The sequence below is a fragment of the Carettochelys insculpta genome, chromosome 24 (genome assembly GCF_033958435.1).
Source record: "Carettochelys insculpta isolate YL-2023 chromosome 24, ASM3395843v1, whole genome shotgun sequence".
Taxonomy (NCBI): Eukaryota; Metazoa; Chordata; order Testudines; family Carettochelyidae; genus Carettochelys; species Carettochelys insculpta.
The window spans coordinates 7,143,824-7,161,866 of NC_134160.1; the positions used below are offsets into that span (position 1 = coordinate 7,143,824).

Genomic DNA, 18,043 nt, shown 5'->3' on the forward strand with positions numbered 1-18,043 from the left:
GACCAACCTGCAGCGTGAGACAGCTCCTCCTCTAGCTTGGTGGATCCTGTGCCTTCGGGCAGATTAGTTGCCTCAGAGGCTCATGACAGCACTCAGTTTAGACATCAGATTACTGTTTGGTGAGGTACTGCCATCGTTGGCCAGCACAAGGAAAAGAAAGGAGACCAAATTCCATAGTGTCTGCTGCCCCACCAAGTGATTTGGGCAGGACAAACCCCTCCACCAAAACCAGTTCTTCTCCCGTGAACATAAGAACGGCCATACAGGGTCAGACCAAAGGTCCATCGAACCCAGTATTGTCTTCCAACAGTGGCCACTGCCTGATGCCCCAGAGAGAGTGAAAAAGGAATCACGGTGATCCCTCTCCTGTCATCCATTTCCAGTCTCTGACAAACAGAGGCTAGGGACACCATTCCTACCCAACCTTGCTAATAGCCATTGATGGACCTAACGTCCATGAATTTATGCAATTCTTTTTTGAACTCTGTTAAAGTCTTGGTCTTCACAACCTCCTCTGGCGAGGAGTTCCACAGGTTGACTGTGCGCTGTGTGAAGAAAAACTTCCTTTAGTTAGTTTTAAACCTACTGCCTATTCATTTCATTTGGGGATCCCTAGTTCTTATGTTACAGGAGCAAGTAAATAACTTTTCCTTTTTCACTTTTTCCACACCAGTCATGATCTTATAGACATCTACAATATCCTCTCTTAGTCTTCTCTTTGCTAAGCTGAAAAGCCCCAGTCTTTTTAATCTCTCTTCACATGGCACCCATTCCAAAACCCTGTGCTGGATAGGGGATGGGACTCCAGCCCAGGGACCCTGTGTTAGCCGCTGACTGCAATGTCTCCAGCGTCAGTTGTATGACAGCTACTTTTCCCTGGACCACCTCCCTACGACCTTCCCCTGCACCCTCTTTACAGCAGGCTGATACCTTCTCGCCTTTGCTCCTCTCAGAATCTCACAGCTCCTTTTCTCATCCACCCCTGCCACACACTGGCCGTGTCTACACTAGCCAAAAACTTCGAAATGGCCATGCAAATGGCCATTTTGAAGTTTACTAATGAAGTCCTGAAATACATATTCAGCGCTTCATTAGCATGCAGGCCGCTGCGGCACTTCGAAATTGACGCAGCTCGCCACCGTGCGGCTCGTCCAGACGGGGCTCCTTTTCGAAAGGATCCCGCCTACTTCGAAGTCCCCTTAGTCCCATCTGCTCATAGGAATAAGGAGACTTCACAGTAGACACGTGTAGACACGGCCACTGAGCCAACAGAAGAGGAGCCTTTTCAGAACCAATATCAGCTGATTCTTCATTGGCTCCAGTTGTCCTAACTGATGTGACTGCCTTGATTGATGCTCGCAGGCTCCTGCTGGTTCTGGATAAGCCCTTGCTGGTTTACTCTGGGAACAGAGACCTATTTAACCTAGGGCTAATATATTTCCCTTCTGTCCCTCTCTACTATAGCCTTCTGGCTGGACTCTGTCATGTTACGCAATCTGATTTTAAGAGTGGTGTTGACTGAGTGTGAAAAGAATCTGGCCCCAATCTCCTGTATGTGAAGAGGGGAAAGTGGGTTGAATCTGGAGCCCTCCTAGCCAAAAGTCACCCCCACTCCGTTTTGTTATTGTCTCCTAACTGTTCTGCAGAAGTTCATAGCCTGAGGAATGAAAGGCTCTTGATGCGCCAGGGGAGGAATTTGTTCCCATTAATCAGATGTAGCTTGCGCATTCAAGCCATTTTAAAAACAATTTCACCTAGCTGATTAGATTCCATCTGAATGGTTCCTGTCTAATCTTATCTCTGTTTCAGCTGACCGGATGAATCGACTGCAGACCGCACTCGCAAGCTCCCAGCAGTTCCAGCACATGTTTGACGAGCTTAGGGCCTGGCTGGATGACAAACTGTGCCAGCAAGGCCAGAGCCGGCCTATTTCTGCCAAACTAGAGAGGTTGCAGAGTCAGATCCAGGAGCAAGAAGAGTTCCAGAAGAATCTCAACCAGCATAGTGGCTCCTATGAGATGATTGTGGCCGAGGGAGAGTCTCTGCTTCTCTCTGTCCAGCCTGGGGAGGAAAAGACTGCCCTGCAAAGCCAGCTAGTTAGCCTTAGAACCCATTGGGATGACCTGAGCAAGCAGGTCACTGACAGAAACTCCCGACTCAAGGACTGTTTGCAGAAGGCCCAGAAATACCAACGGCACGTGGAAGACCTCCTTCCTTGGGTCGAGGACTGCAGGGCAAAGATGTCGGAGCTGGAAGTGACTCTGGATCCCGTGCAGCTAGAGGCGACCCTTCTGAGGTCCAAGGCGATGCTCACGGATGTGGAGAAGCGCCGCTCCCTCCTGGAGATGCTGAACAGTGCTGCTGACGTCCTGATAGAAGCCTGTCAGACAGATGAAGATGAGGTTCGGGATGAGAAGGCTGGGATCAATCAAAAGATGGATGCCATTACAGAAGAGCTGCAAGCCAAGACAGGGTCCATTGAGGAAATGTCACAAAGGCTAAAGGAGTTCCAAGAAAACTTGAAGAACATTGAGAAGAAGCTGGAAGGGGCAAAGCATCAACTAGAAATCTATGATGCTCTAGGACCTCAAGCCTGCAGCAGTAAGAACTTGGAGAAGTTGAGGGCTCAGCAGGAAGTGCTGCAGGCCCTGGAGCCTCAGGTGGATTATCTAAAAAACTTCACGCAAGGTCTGGTGGAAGATGCTCCCGCTGGGTCTGACTGTTCCCAGCTGTTACGGCAAGCTGAGGATTCCCAGCAGGACTTTAACAGGGTGAAAGAAAAAGTAAACGAATGCTGCGCGCTGATGGAGACCAAGCTGGAAGGAATCGGCCAGTTTAATAACCACGTACGGGAAATGTTCTCGCAGCTGGCAGATCTAGATGATGAACTTGATAGCATGGGTGCCATCGGGAGAGACATCGACAGTCTTCAGTCACAAGCTGAGGATGTTCGTATGTTCCTGAGCAGGCTACAGGTGCTCAAGTTGGACATTGAAGCCTCTGAACAGGAATGCAGGCAAATGCTGGAGGATGAAGGAAGCCCTGACTTGTTAGGGCTAAAACGTGAGCTGGAGACTCTTAATAAGCAATGCAGTAAGCTGACCGAAAGGGGCAAAAATCGCCAAGAGCAGGTAGAACTGACACTCTCTCGAGTCGAGGACTTTTACAACACCTTGAAGGAGCTGAATCAGATGACAACGGCAGCAGAGGAGAACGAGGCGCTGCAGTGGATTGTAGGGACGGAGGTGGAAACCATCAATCAGCAGTTGGCAGATTTCAAGGTGAGCATTCCCAAGGCAGGGTTTTTTTTAAAATGGCATGTGCTGGTTAAAGTTCCATGTGCGGTTTGACCTGCTCTCTTCTGCTGTCCTGAAGCAAGTGTGTTCCTTGCAGAATTCATACATCTTTCTTGCTAACATGCTGCCTGGTGCTGTTTGAGGCAGAGGATCTCTGCCATTTAAGAGCTGAGTATCTGGAAGGAAAAGTTGATAACTCTCTTGCTGATTTTATGGTTGGAGTTGTCCCTTGTCTTCTCCTCACCCAACCTCCCACTGTGCAGAATATCTGAACATCCCTTGGCTTTTTCGATATGGTATTTTTCAGGGAAGAGGACCTTTGGTTCCTTGACTTTATTGAATCCTGATTTCAGTGGTTTCTGAGACATCCTCTATAGATCCATCAGTGCATCTGTTGAGCAGACATGTCTGCCCAACCCCTGAATCCTTCAGGAATTTTGGACTGTGATGCCTCTTTTTCTGGGGCCTTGGATAAAATTAGAGAGAGTTTTAAAATACTGCAGTGGGAGGGTACCTATGTCTTAGCAGTTTTTACTATAGGGTTTTCCCACTGCCAACAGAAAAACTCTGGAGACTGTCAAGGTATGTGTGTAAAACTTTTAAATGAGCCCAGAGAGAGAAGGTTTTCAATTTTCTGTTAGGATGTGCTGTTACACTACATTAACGATACCAGTGCTACTTAGAGATTAAGGTGCTCACCTCTATTACTGGTGCTCTCCACTCCCAGTCTGATTACATCATGCTGCTCTGTGACTAACAGTAAGAGGGTAAGTCATTTACTTCTCATCACACAGCTAATTGATCACATTCAGACAGTAAGGCCTCTGTTACACCGTCACAGGATCACGGTCCTCTCGAACCATTAGCCCTCATCTACATGGGAACATTTTTCAGTGTAACCTGAGGGATGAACTTAAACCAAACTAATTATGTGCTATAAGCCTTGTGCGGACTCTTCCATTCCGGAGTGAAAGAAAAAGAGACAGGTAATAGGGATTTGGTGATGGAGTGTTACATTACAGCTAATTCAGTCAGGGATGATGGACATAAGTGGCTTTTCTGGTTTAGTCTGTCATTTGAGAAAGGTTTGTGCTCAACCTGGGGGTACGTCTATACTAACGGTGGGTTCGACGCGCCACGATCAATCCGCTGGAGTTTGATTTTGCAGCGTCCGGTCCATTGAGGAAATGTCACAAAGGCTAAAGGAGTTCCAAGAAAACTTTAAGAACATTGAACTCTGGTAGTCAATGCTGCCACGTGAAGTAAGGGATGTTGGCGCGAGCCTGAAGATCGTGATCTACACCAGGGTGCAAAGTCGATCCTGATACGTCAGTTCTAGCTACGATAATGGCATGGTTAGAATTGCATATCTGGGATCGACTTTGATCCCTAGTGCAGACCAAGCCTAAGAAAGCCACTTGTAGCCTAGAATGAGAATATCCATAAGGAAAGTTAGACCCAAGGGCACCATTTTGGGAGGGCACAGGAAGAAGATGATCAAGCAGTGTTCCAATATGCACAACTGTTGCCCTCTCCCCCGCCTCCTGAAGTGGCGCCCTTGGTTATACCCTATATGTCTGTACTTCTGTAACTGGCAGAAACTTTCCTATATAAAAGACATTGCTTCTGGCTGAATCACTTTGATTTAAACCAGGGTCAAATGGAATGTCCTGTGACTCACCTGACTGGCATGGATAGCCTGAAACAGTGGGAACCATAACTTCAGCTGGTCATAAGTGGATATTGTTTAGTTACCATCGGTAACCAAGGGCGCCGCTTCCGGAGGGTGTTGGGGGGGAGAGAGCAACAGCTGTGCATACTGGAACACCTCTTGATCGTCTTCTTGGAAACCAAAGGTACCACAGCCGAAGGCGATACATACACATCCTTAACAGAAGCATCTGATGAAGTGGGTCTGTTCCACAAAAGCTCATCACTGAATAATCATTTTGTTAGTCTTTAAAGTGCTACATTTCTGCTGTTTTGTTTGGTTGGAGTGCTTGCTAACACAGCTACCTCTCTGTTACTCTCCTTAAGAGGAGTCACTGATTATTCTCAGAGTCCCTGGGACTCTCTTAGGTTGGGATATCTGCCGGCAGAAGTTTTCTCGCAGAACACAAGCTGTAGTCATTATTTTAGCTTTCTTCTACGTAAAAATTAAAATAAAAGAAAGCCGGGTGGAGGGCAGGGAGGAGATGAAGGCTGGTGGAGAAATGATAGTCACGCAGAGGAAATGCTCCCTATAAACAGTTCGTTTCAAGAACCAATAAAAACAACAGGGAGCCCAGTGGTACCTTAAAGACTAACAGTTATTTTATGGCATAAGCTATCACAAGATGGAACTCACTTCATCAGATGCCTGCAGCGAAAGAGAAAGAAACGGATAGTAAGGATACAGAGATGGGAGTGTTATCTCAGCACTAATTCAATCAACTAATGTGATATATGCCATCATGTGCTAGCAGTGCCCCTCTGCCATGCACATTGGATGAACTGGACTGTCTGTACACAGCTATATAAATGGACACAAATCAGATAGCAGGAATGATGACATCTAAAAACCAGTGGGAGAACATTTTAACCTCCCTGGACTTGGAAAGGTGCCATCCTCAAGTGAAAATAATTTCAAAACAGGCTGCAGGGTGAAACTGTGGAGCTGGAATTCATATGCAAATGTTAACACTATCAGAATGGGTCTGAATAGGGACTTGGAAAGGTTTTCTCGCTACATAAGTCATTTTCCAGTATAGATGTTCTCACCTTCTTATCTCCATCCTCCCTGATTGAACTAGCTCTAATGTAACACTCCCATCGCCAAATCCCTATCATCTCTCTCTCTTTTTCTTTCACTTCATACATCTGGTGAAGTGGCTTGGAACTCATGAAAGTTTACGCCACAATAAAATTATTGGTCTTTAAGATGCTACTGGAGTCGTCGTTTCTGCTGAAACAGACTAACACGGCTACCTCTGAAACCTGAAAACCTAGTGTTTCTGGCATCCATGGTGACTACCAGCGGGCTGGCGTCCCTTGCAGGCTCCAGGGGAAGGTGGGAGGGGGGCCTGGTTCCATGCCTCTGGAAGGGTTGGGACCAAAACCGGAAGGGCCCCACCCACCCACCGAGTGCAAGGAGTGGTGCTGCTACATCACTTCAAAGGGCCCGGAGCTGCTGCCACCATCTGCCCCCTTTTCCCCGTAGGCCTCTATGGGGAAAAAAGACATCCCAGATGTCAGGTTCAACCCTGAATGATAGCACAGGCGTGACGAGTGGCCATCTTGTTTCACATCATTCAGCGAGCACCGGTATGAGTAGTGGCCCGTCCTGAATGGGACCTGGGAAGAGAGACTGAGCTTGGCCAGAGCAAGCTTTCAGGGAAACGTGTCCTAAATTGTCCGTTGGCCTGGCAGCGTGGAGCGTCCTTCCTCCCCTGCAGGCTTTTGCAGAGTTCAGCGAGCACTTACCCCACCTGGTGGTGATCCCGCCCCTGTGAGTGGGAAGAAATGACCCTGGAATCCTGCCCCCAGCTGATCTGTAAAACAGCACAGACAGTGGTGCCGAAGCCACGAATGTTCCCTGTTTAGTGCGCGAGTGGGGTCGCCAGACTAGAAGCTTCTCCGGCGCTGGCAAACCTTTTGAAAGCTCATGGCATGCTGCTGCTGTTGTGGGGAGCTGGCGCCAGCCTTTGCAGCGGGGGCAGAGTGAGCTCCAGGCCCAGCTTTTGCTGAGCTCATGGGAAGCTCAAACAATGAAAGGAAAGAATCTGTGTGTGTCAGCCGCATTGACACCCTAGAGGGTCAGGGAAAGGAAGTCTCTTTGGGCCTCGTTCTCAAGGCTGAGGAACAATATTTTGGTTCATTTCCATGGGTCAAGAGTTTAGTTCCTGGGCTGAATTGCAACGCGGAGTGCATGGCAGTCGTGTGCACTCACACCCAGAGCTTTGGGCAGTGGCGGTGGGGGGGGGGGGGCGTCACGCATCATGAAGCTGCTGTGACTTCTAACAACTGGAAAGCCGTAAGGTTTGGTACAGCTACGGGAGGGTTGGTTGGAGATCACCGCTCCCTTATTGTTGCTTAGGTGGAAACCAGAAAAATGCATGTGCAAGATGGGAAACATAGATATAATATATTTTGGTACCTAAAACAGGCTGAGATCTTTCAGTGGACAATAGCAAATAAAGCATCTCACCTCTGGATTGGAGATCTGAGTGGTGTGTGGCAGGAAGGCCTAGAGGCAGCCTTTAGAACAGTGGTGTCCAATAGAAATTAAAGGATTGCCACAACTCCCCCTTCCTCAAAATAAGTGTCTCCCTCCCCCCCAGAAAAAGAAAACAAAAAACCAACCTGCTGGCAACTCACCAAATGATGGGGCACATGCATGGAGCAGGCGAGAGAGCGCTACGTGTATGGCTGAGCCATGTTTCACCACACTGCGGTGTGTGAATGACAAGTGTATTGTACACCACAGCTTTAGAATAATAAAAACAATGCCTCTCTGCATGGCTCCTCCTTGGATCTGTCTACAGAGAACGCTGCTCATGGTTGGCAGAACTTGATTCCTGAAACGCTTGAGAGGTTTTTTTTTTTTTTTTTCAATCTGTCCAGAACACACAAGCACCAGCACCAGCAGACATGAAGTCTTCATGCACTGATTTTATGAACAAGCACGCAAAATGGGATGCCTGTGATCTCCAGGCAGATTGTCAGACCAGCGTGTGTGATTTTAAACCTGCTACCCATTGATTTCATTTGGCGACCCCTATTTCTTATGGAAACAAGTAAATAACTTTTCATTATTCATGATTTTATAGACCTTTATCATAACCCCCCTTAGTCTCCTCTTTTCTAAGATGAAAAACATGAGTCTTTTTAATCTTTCTTCATATGGCACCCATTCCAACCGCCTAATCGTTTTTGTTGCCCTTTTCTGAACCTTTTCCAATGCCAATATATCTTTTTTGAGATGAGGAGACCACATCTGTATGGAGTATTCAAGATGTGGGCGTCCCATGGATTTACACAGAGGCAATGAAACATTCTCTGTCTTATTCTCTGTCCCTTTTTTAATGACTCCTAACCCAAACTAACATCCTTTGATGGTAGATACAAAGAGGTCTTCCTTTTTAAGAAGAAAGTGGAGACGCAGAGTAAGTCGTCCCTGGGGGCAGAGGTGTGATTTCCAGCTTTAAGGAATGCTAGGTCTGATCAGGCCAATATGCTAAAGTTAGAAGTGTAGCATGATGGCAGAACAGGCCAGCTGCCAGTGTATGTACAGAGGGTTTTGGTTGGGACTGCACTCAGGGCTGCTAGCCAGTCAGGCGACTGCAGATATGCTTTGGTCTTAGGCTCGAGCAGGAAACTGCATCTTCCCATATCAGCAAAGATATACCTTGAGTTGTGTCTGCAGGTCTATGGTGTGCAATGGGTCTGTGACCCTATGGGAGTAGCAGACTCATCTGGAATATCCTTTATAACGTTGGCAGATCTAGCACCTGCGTGAGTGAAGTTTGTAGCCTTGCTGCAAAGGGCAAATCGCTGCCCTGTCTTGCAGGTTCTAGCGCCGCATTAGGAACACGGTGTCTGCTTCAGTTAGAGAAAGGCAGACCACTTGGCAGTGGTTGCAAAAGCAACAATCAGGCACCAGCCTCTCTGTCAAGTCCGTTTTGTTCTTTCGGAAAGGACTTTGCAACCTGTTAATATCTTTTCTGTTCCCGTTCCACTAGAGTGGAACTGATGGCTTGTATGCTTTTGACTGGAGGATTGACGGGAAACATCCACCAATGGCAGCTGCACATATGAGCTTTCACTTTTTGGCATTTTTCCTTGTTTCTTTCTGCTGTCAGCTCGGTTTTCTCAGAAGAAACTTACCATTGGACTAATGCTAACAATTGAACTCAAACAAGGGCTGGTTATAATATAAACAAACACAATGGCTAAGCCAGCAGCAGACTCTTCCTCGTTGCCGACTTGCATTCTGGAGAGGCAGCACGCATCCTAAACAGGTCATGTTTTTATCTCTGTGCCCTCAGTCACCAGCAATCCAGAAAGGATCCTGAATTGCAAACTTGCCACCCAAAAGCCAGGAAAGAGATGAACATGCTTAGGATAGCCTAAAGTTACATTATTCAATACAAAAGAGCCTAACTGATAGGGAAAGATTGCAAAGGACAGGTATGATGTGGGTGTCTGAGAGCCTTACCTGTAGGCCAGAACAACAAGAAGTCCTGTGACACCTTATTGACTAACAGATATTTTGGAGCATAAGCTTTCGTGGGCAAAGACCCACTTCGTCAGATGCGTGACTCGTAGGCCAGAATCCCATTGCACTAGGTGCTGTACAAACATGGAACAAAAAGATGTTCCCCGCCTCAGCGCGCTTACCATCTAGAATCCCTATTTACTATATTTTCCTAAGAAGATTGATTAGTCGTCAGTTCTGTCTAAGCCAGTAGATCCGTCTGCTCCATAGAACTCGAAACTACATCACGTAGAGCACTGTGCCTGTGTGGGTTTAGATGCTTCCCTAGTGGTTAGAGAGGGAATTGGGAGCTGGGAAACCCTAGATTCTGTTTTTGGTTCTGACATTTGATTTGTTGTGTGACCTTGAGCAAGTCACCTGATCTCTCTGCTCCCTAATTTTCTCACCTGCAAAGCAGAGGAAAGTATGTGACAACATTTTGTAAAACCCTTTGAAGGTGTAACACACACAGTGTTCGATAAACAAAGCATCTTATCTCCATTCTATAAAATATCATCATTGGTTTTTATTTGTCTTCTCCTAATGCCTATGAGCCCTGTCTTCCTTTCCCTTGGCCTTTCCTAAACAACATTTCAGAGTTTTTGTGTCTTGAGGGACTCATATTTCCTTCTCGTGGAAAAGATGAGATCAAAATGTAGGCAAGACTACCTTCCTTTCAAAGTTGTACTGAAGAGGAGCCTTAAAAACTGTGTCTGGGAGAGTCTGAAGAGCTGAATTTTTTCTAACGGATACTTGAGAGAAAGCATCTGAATTGCTATAATAGAAACTAATATGATTGCTTTAGTACTCAAATAAAATGGCTGTTTAGTCAACTGGCTTCAAGAGAGGCATAAGTGGACGCCGAGACTGATATCAGGCTAATACAACTGACTTAAACAAGGGAGCCAGCTAAAGAAGCACACATTTGAGAGATGTGTTGCCGTTGTAACACCTGTCTATTTTACATTTTCCAAGTACAGTGTATATTCGGACCCTGTACCTCCAGCATGGCCAAAGACATTGTTTTGCCCAATATCTTGAAAAGCTGCAGAATAATAATGAAGAAACATTTACTGCCAGGTTCTGTTTGACCTATGACAAAACCCAAGACTTTATCCATGCTCTTTCATGCACTCAACAATTGATATTCCTGCTGGAAACCTAGCTTGGTGGGAAAAGTCGTGTATATTAGTTGCTGATAATTCCCCCCTCACCCATGAGGATGAAGGTCTCCAGATCAAGCGATGGGCAGCTTGCAGCCCGGGGGCCTAATGCAACCCAGCGGGGTTCTGTGTGTGGCCCACGTGATGTTCTGTTTACTGTTGCCCATTCCACTGGTCTATGTCTGCATAATTTTTTCTGGACGACGTCTGTCATCGTGAAGAAGATCTACTGTGGTTGAAGGACAACCACGGGGATACTCCTGAGGTCAGCTAGAAGTTTTGTCCTGAGACGGAGTGAAATGGAGGAGACTTGGAGGTGACCTATGCTCCTCCCAGAGTACGAGGGTGCACTAATAATAAACGGTTCCTAAAGTGACACGCACTTAAAGCGAGGGCACGTGAAGTGAGGTGAGTGGTGACTGCACGTAACGCTGACTGTGACTCCCTCCGCAGCCGAGCAGCATGGTGCTGTGGTTCAGTTGGCACATCATGGAAATTCTAGGTACACAAGCGTCATTGCCCAAACTGCCCTATCCCTGTAGACTGTCTTGGTTGCAACAATCTTGTGGCCCACCGCAATGAAGGAAGGCCACTCATGCGGCCCACTCATTAGCCTAGGTTGCTCATTGCTGCTCTAAGTTGATCCCCAGTAGTATGATCAGTAGTATCAGAGATGGTCTAAAGACTCTAGATGGTACTTGGTCCTGCTGTGAGGGTAGGGAACTAGATTCAATGACCTCTTGAGGTCCCTTCCAATTTTAGTGTTCTATAATTCTGTGGTAATCACCTCCGAGAGGAAGCAGGAAACTGTTTCTTCCAAGAAGTTCACATCTCTCCTTCTTCCTGAGAAATATGCTCAGGGGTAAAGGGTCTGAAATACCTCTGCTGCAGGATGGGATAAACTTACTGACCAAATCAGTGACTTCAAACCAAGAATAGCCAGCTGAAGCCAAGAGCTTACTACCTCTCCATTCCTCTCCTTCCTTCATTCTTGAGAAATTACTGCAGCAAAGGAAGAATCCACAGCCAGCCATGAACCATTCCTGTAGAGGCATAGTGAGCACGAGAGGAATTAAGCTATAAGAGGGATTTGCAGGAAAAGGAGCCAGAAATGACATGCTGCCATTGGTGACTGCCACTTGTTAATTGTGGCGAGAGTAAAGCCCTCGAGTTCTGAATTGGTGCGTTAGGGTGAGATATCTGCCAGATACTTTCACATTTTGTAGACAAAATTGTAATCATCAAACCAGATTTTAGGGTACATCTAGACACTGCTGTGCACATCTCTGAAAACGTTCTCTCTCTCAACTTTTGTCCTCATGTAATAAATCCTTGTGATGGGTTATTTGAAACCCGAGTTTCCCAACATACTGCATTCTTTGACTCTGGCAACCCTTACTTTTCAGGCCAATAAGGATTTTGAACTTGAGCATTTGAGAGACAGAGAGAAAGCCCTAGATAGAAATAACTTAAGCAGCCCATTGATTTTATTTTACAGTCCAGGGGCTCACAGATTCATCATGCCTCTGGCCTTCTTTCTTGCGGTAGAAACTCTCAGGATTCATGATGGAGTCAGAGGGAGTGACTAAAACCATTAACCATGCTAGTCACCACTCAGTTCAGAGGCTTTTCTTTCTAATACCTCCCCCTTGCCTTGTGTGAAGGGAGATATAGAGAACGAATAAATTCTGCAAGAAGCATGCCTGAATTCTAAGCTGGGTCTATTTTTTAGCCCTGTGTTTGGTGCGGTAGAAAAAGTTTTGCAATCTTGAGAGCCACAATGAAGTGGTATGTGGATTGGATTACAGTGCAGTGCTGGAGAAGGGATCTAGTGTAACTGCATTGATTTGAATCATGAAGGTGGCGTACTTAGCACTTTGTGACTTTTAGCTTGGGCATAGTAGGTCTTACTTTGAGGACCACTGCCACAAATGATAATGTTTAATAGGGGTATAAGAAACACGCAAGTGTCAGGATTTGGGTTTTGGCACTCAGAGTTAGCATTTACTGCAGATCAAAGCCACATCAACATTACAGGGGAATACGGTTGTAGTTCTGGTGAACAGAGCAAAAGGGAACAGGGGAGTGGAGTTGACTGTAAGCACCTTTCAGTAACAGTGTAAAATAGCTTTTCAGTGATGTGACTTGCAGAGATTGAATGTTGGTGTTTCCCTCTCACCTCTTGCCTGTTTTATTATTGATTGGCACCTTTATTGATTACACTCCCTAAAGAAGCATGCAGAAGAGAGTTCCCCAACTCACAGGGGTGGCACCTTTCACCCTTCCTTTATAAAGGATTTCACCCTCTTCCATATTAGCAGCAGGATCTGCTTTCTGGTTCGTTAGGTGCCAGTTTTAGCACCCATCTCCAGGATGGTTTGTGCATGTGTACTGGGGAAAAAAAATCTACCCCACTTTCAGGTTTGCAGGTTTCAACCCTGGGAACAGAAGTTAGTTTGTTAGATGAGGAATCAAAATATTTACGCAATGTGAGGTGAATATTATTCTGAGTTAGCGTCTCAGCAGCAGCGCACAACATAGGAATGTGCATCTGTGCTTGAAGATACCACCTCCAGATCTCAACCTCGGATCCTCCTTCTTGGCTGGTTGCTGAGCTGCTTGGATGGTGGTTCTGTACTTGATGGTCTGCTGAAGCCCCAGCATAACGCTGGAGTCCAGCGGTAGTGTGCATTGCTGGTCGGTGGCTTTGGGCTGTGGGTGGGAGGGGGAGGTAAACTTCCTGTAAGAATGTCCCATCAGAATGTGGTATCTTTGGTGGAATTGGGAGTGGACAGTCTGTCTCTTGTTCTCCTGCCTTGGCTGCTCTCACAGTCCAGCTGGTGGTATTTTTAACCCTTATGTGACCCCAAAGGAATGCATGTGGCTCCTTACAGTCCTAGATCTCTGAACAGCTGGGTGGGGATGGGGTGGGAGGGAGGTGGGATGGGGACGGGGGGCAATACGTTGTTCTTGTTGAACACTTTCCAGACCTGCAGAAAGTATTGCTGGCTTGTATTTTGAGCACCAGCAATAACAAGCAAAAATGCCTCGTCTTTCACAGCTGTTAAATCATCTTAAAGGCACACTGTCCCTGTTGAGGGGAAGTGGTATTAGACTGGGGGACAAGAATACTAGGAAGAAAGCTCAGATGAGCTTCATGCACTGCAGATTGTACACTTCAGCGTGAAAGGTAAGAGCTGGTGGTTGCAAATCGGTGGTAATCTTTGCTAGCGGAATACGATCCGCCTCGGTTGAGCTGCTGGGAGTCCGTGGTCTGAGTACCATAGCTCGTGTGCTTCTGATGTGGCAGTCGGAGGGTATTGTAAATAAATGCATTTGCAGAGAGACACTTGAGTCTTCAGGCCCCTGGCGGTGGTCAGCGTTCTCATTCCTCACAAACAAAGGAGGAGCAAATAGGTACCACGAGAGAGACTTGGAGCAGAACTGGCTTGCAATCATTCATCTAAAAACAACTGCGTAGCGGTGACCTTGACCTGGCAGTGGAAAGTCAGGAAAACATTTTGGTCTCTCTGGAGCAGAATGTCACGTGGTAGTGAAAGCGGAGAATGGAGTCGATTGAACTGGAAGCTGCTGAGAGATGCAATCTAGTAAGAGTGAGGTGGTTTTATTGTAATTGGCTTGATGGTTCAGTAATAAAATGAGACCCTTGTGGGAGTTGGTGGGGACTAGTGTTCCAAAGCATCCCACTCACACATGCTCTGGACTAATAAGTTTCCCAGGTGTCAGCTGTCTTGTCTTGCAAAACACCGCCCTGGGAATGTCTCCTTTCCAGATAAATAGTCCTAACCTAGTTCTATTGATACTTGAAATGCTTTGCCTCCATGCTCCATCCCTGATCCAGGGGATGCTAAAAACACCAGCTTCCTCTAATACCAGGAAGCCTGAGTTCTTTGAGAACGGGGAGAGAGGGGAATGAGGCTTATTTAAAACCAGCAGAGTAGAAAAGGAGGATCTTGGGCACTGCTGGTCTTGATCAGAGTTCCCTGTAAGCTGAGCACTGGGGTGACAACCCAGCTGGTCAGCAGAGCACCCAGGGCGCCCACAGCCAGCAGCCTGTGTTTCTATTGGTGGTGCACGTCTGTGTGTGCTTTGGCACATATAACAAAATTTATTCTGCCTGGGGGGGTGGAAAAAAAAATTAGGGGGCGCACTGGTCTCAAGTCTCTGTTTGCCAGCGCTGTGCAGGGACGTGGAGGAGTGTGACATCACGCACGTGTTTTTCATGCTGTCTTTTTGACTCCGTTCTCCCACAATACTTTTAGTGTGATCGTAAGGTCCAAAAAACAGTAGTAGCTGTTTGGTTTGCGAGGTAAAAGCGGAGGGAATGTCCTCTGCCAGTAGAAGACTCAGCAGTGCTGAGTGGCTGATATCTTAGTTTATTCATTCCTGGCACTTAAAGAACGGCTCTTCTGCCTAACTAAAAGGAAGTGAACAACCTTTGTTTCTCCAGTTGTCAGATAGCGTTAATACCTATCTACCTCCCAGGGTGCTTGTAAATCTCCATATTTATTCAGGTTCTTTGAGATCTCCAGAGAAAGAGCCATGGTTCCTCTGTGTCCAGGTTTGGAACACTAGAGTGGATGCTGTTCAGATCTCCCTTAGTAGTCTGTGCAAATGGGATTCTTCATTGCTGCCCCAGCGTTTTCTGCCACACCCCACTGTGCCTCTCCTGCTGTGACAATCAATCAGCTGTTTAGCTTGGACTGCTTCCTGCAGGGCGTGTTATGGAATGGCATTGGCCTGGTCAGCAGCTGGGGCAGTGAGTTGTTTATAGTGAAGAGGTCTCAGTGTTGTTTTATCACAGACTAAATCACTGTTCTGTCGTCTATGCTGTGTGTGCAACTTTGGAACAAAGAGATTCCCTGTTAGCAAAGCAGACTTTTGTGGGAACTGGGCAGTTGTTGGATACAAAAACGGCATTGGGCACATTTTGATAACAATGAGCACCCCACCAGCAGGTGGATTTTACTTTGAACCTGCCATCTGAAATAGGAGGCTTATTCTTCTTCCTATTTCAGGGTGTGTCTTCCACTTCTTTGGGTGGGTGGAAGATTAACAGTGCATTGTGAGAGCTCTGGTTCTCGCCGTAATTAAGCAAGAAGCACTGTGATATTTGGCATGCTAGTCTGTGCAAAGCTGTGCTACTCGTTGCTCTACTGGGTGGGCTGTAGGCTTTACTTTTTTTTAAAGGCTTTCGCTAGGTCCGTGCTAGCTGCTGTGCAAGTACACAATTAAAATGGAACTTGCAAACTTCTGCAGGAAACGTAGAGTGGGGTGTGCTTCCTAGCATAAGTGCTTTGGTGGGACCATCTCACTGCATTGTAAATGCATCCAGCTTTTCTGCTCTGGACAGTGGGATTGTTTGCTGGCTGAGGTCCGACATGAACTCAGTTTCGAGTCCGCTGTAAGCCAAGTGGCTTAAAGAGCAGCCACCGCAGCCCACTTGGATAGGATTCTCCCCACAGCTAGTTGTCTACAACATGCCCCTGAGCCTAGGGTTTAACCACATCGCGCTACTCGCCTTGCGACACACAGGACTATCAGTTTCCAAGATTTGGGGGAGCCAGGGAGAGGGGAAAGAGAGAGGCAGCAATGGAGGACAGATAATGAAATCCTTTAGGCCAGGGATCAGCAACCTTTCCAAGGCAGCATGCCGAAATGTGACCTTTTGACCTCTATGTACGGTCCGAGTGCCCGTGATTCTTTTTAAAGTCACCAGTAGTCCTACTGACAACAGCTTTGTTGGTAAATAAATGGAGATGCGGATCTTTGCTGTTTAGGTGGCGGTTGGTAGCATTAGCTAGGCTTCTGGTCTTTGAGCAAGCTCCTGGCTGCATGGGGGAGGAGGGGTGGGACTGAGCTCCCACCTCACGTGCCGGGGGTTGCTGACCCCTGCATTAGGGCTTTGGTGAGGTGAGGAAGCAGGGGGGAGAGCTACCGTAAAAGTCATGTGAGCACCTAGAGCCGTGGTTTCGAATGAAGCTGGAAGTAGCATCATTCTCTTGTCCAGCCTCAGACCGTAGCTCTTCCCAAACATCAGGCACCAGCATTGCTGTGCAGCTACCAGTGCCTGTGGGAGGAAGAGAACGTGCCTTCTCTGCTGCAGTTCTGCAGGCCTGGGGCTCCATTTCGTGCTGCTGGATGCAGTCTGTCCATCGGGGGACAGGATAAGCCCCAGAAAAAGAAGAATCCTTTCAAAATAACAGAGCTGCCAAGTGCCAGGCAAAAGGTTACGGGAAGTTTGCACAATCCTGAGGGGAGACTTGTATTTTAGCCTTTCCGTTTTGTTTTCTCTCCTGTCCGCTCTGAACCTGTGCCCTTCCTTCTGGTCTTGGTGACTTTACTGGCAATGGCGCTTTTTCTCCCCCACTGCCCTCCTGGTCCCCCAAATGGCCCCAGCACTGGAATACCTGAGGGCCTTTCACCACCTGTGATGTGTGTCTCCTCACCATATCCCTGAGCAGCAGGGCAGGGCTTTTATTTATCTTGTGCACATGGGGGGTTGATGCACAGAGAGGCTGGATAACTCCTGTCACAGAATGTGACCCAAGTTTCCCAAGCCCCAGGCTAGTTCCCTCCTGGGCTATCCTCCATCCATTGGCTCATTCATCTCCTTCTACTAGTCCAGTCATCACCCTGCTCTGCCGGAAACACACATGGAGAGCCAAGGGTGTCTCAGAGGAGAGCTTATGTATTAGTGCAGGGAGTTTGCGCTCAGCTCCCTGCTTTGTCCGGGAAGTGAATGAAAGGTCCCAAATGGCATAGAATAGGTAGTGAGGGCAGGAGGGAACCAGCAGGCTGGGGTGGAGGGAGATGACAGAACAAGGAGCAATGGTCTGAAGTTGCAGTGGGAGAGGAGAAACTATTTCACCAGGAGGGTGGTGAAGCTCTGGGATGTGTTACCTGGGGAGGTGGTGGAATCTCCATTCCTAGAGGTTTTTACGTCCAAGCTTGACAAAGCCCTGGCTGGGATGATTTAGTTGGGACTGGCCCTGCTTTGAACAGGGAGTTGGACTTGATGATCTCCTGAGATCTCTTCTAGGACAGGAGTCTGATAGAAGAGCCGGAGAAAAGTTCTCAGATTGTACTCTGGGCTCATTGGATCAGAGTATCCCATGCTGCTAGGTAGCCAGTGTGAGGATCTACAGAGAGCTAGCTGGTTACATGATGCACTCTTTGTTTTTAGCTTCAAAATTACATTCGAACACAGCTATAAATATATTGAACGCCTTCCTCATATTACTTTCCCACATACGCAGTTTCTGGAGCTGCCAAAGGGATGTTACGCATTTGTAAATAGGGCAGTGTGCAACCCAGGAAATTGGGAA

At 47.2% G+C, this 18,043-nt stretch overlaps 1 protein-coding gene across 19 annotated transcripts in view; it reads left to right on the plus strand.

The window, feature by feature from the left end:
• Positions 1–18,043, plus strand: part of MACF1 (microtubule actin crosslinking factor 1) — a 317,553-nt gene that overhangs the window by 212,779 nt on the left and 86,731 nt on the right. For all 19 annotated transcript variants that reach the window (XM_074976442.1, XM_074976451.1, XM_074976458.1 and 16 more), the window contains one exon: positions 1,810–3,281. In XM_074976442.1, the coding sequence (XP_074832543.1) occupies positions 1,810–3,281 (1,472 nt within the window). The remainder of the gene's footprint in view (positions 1–1,809; positions 3,282–18,043) is intronic.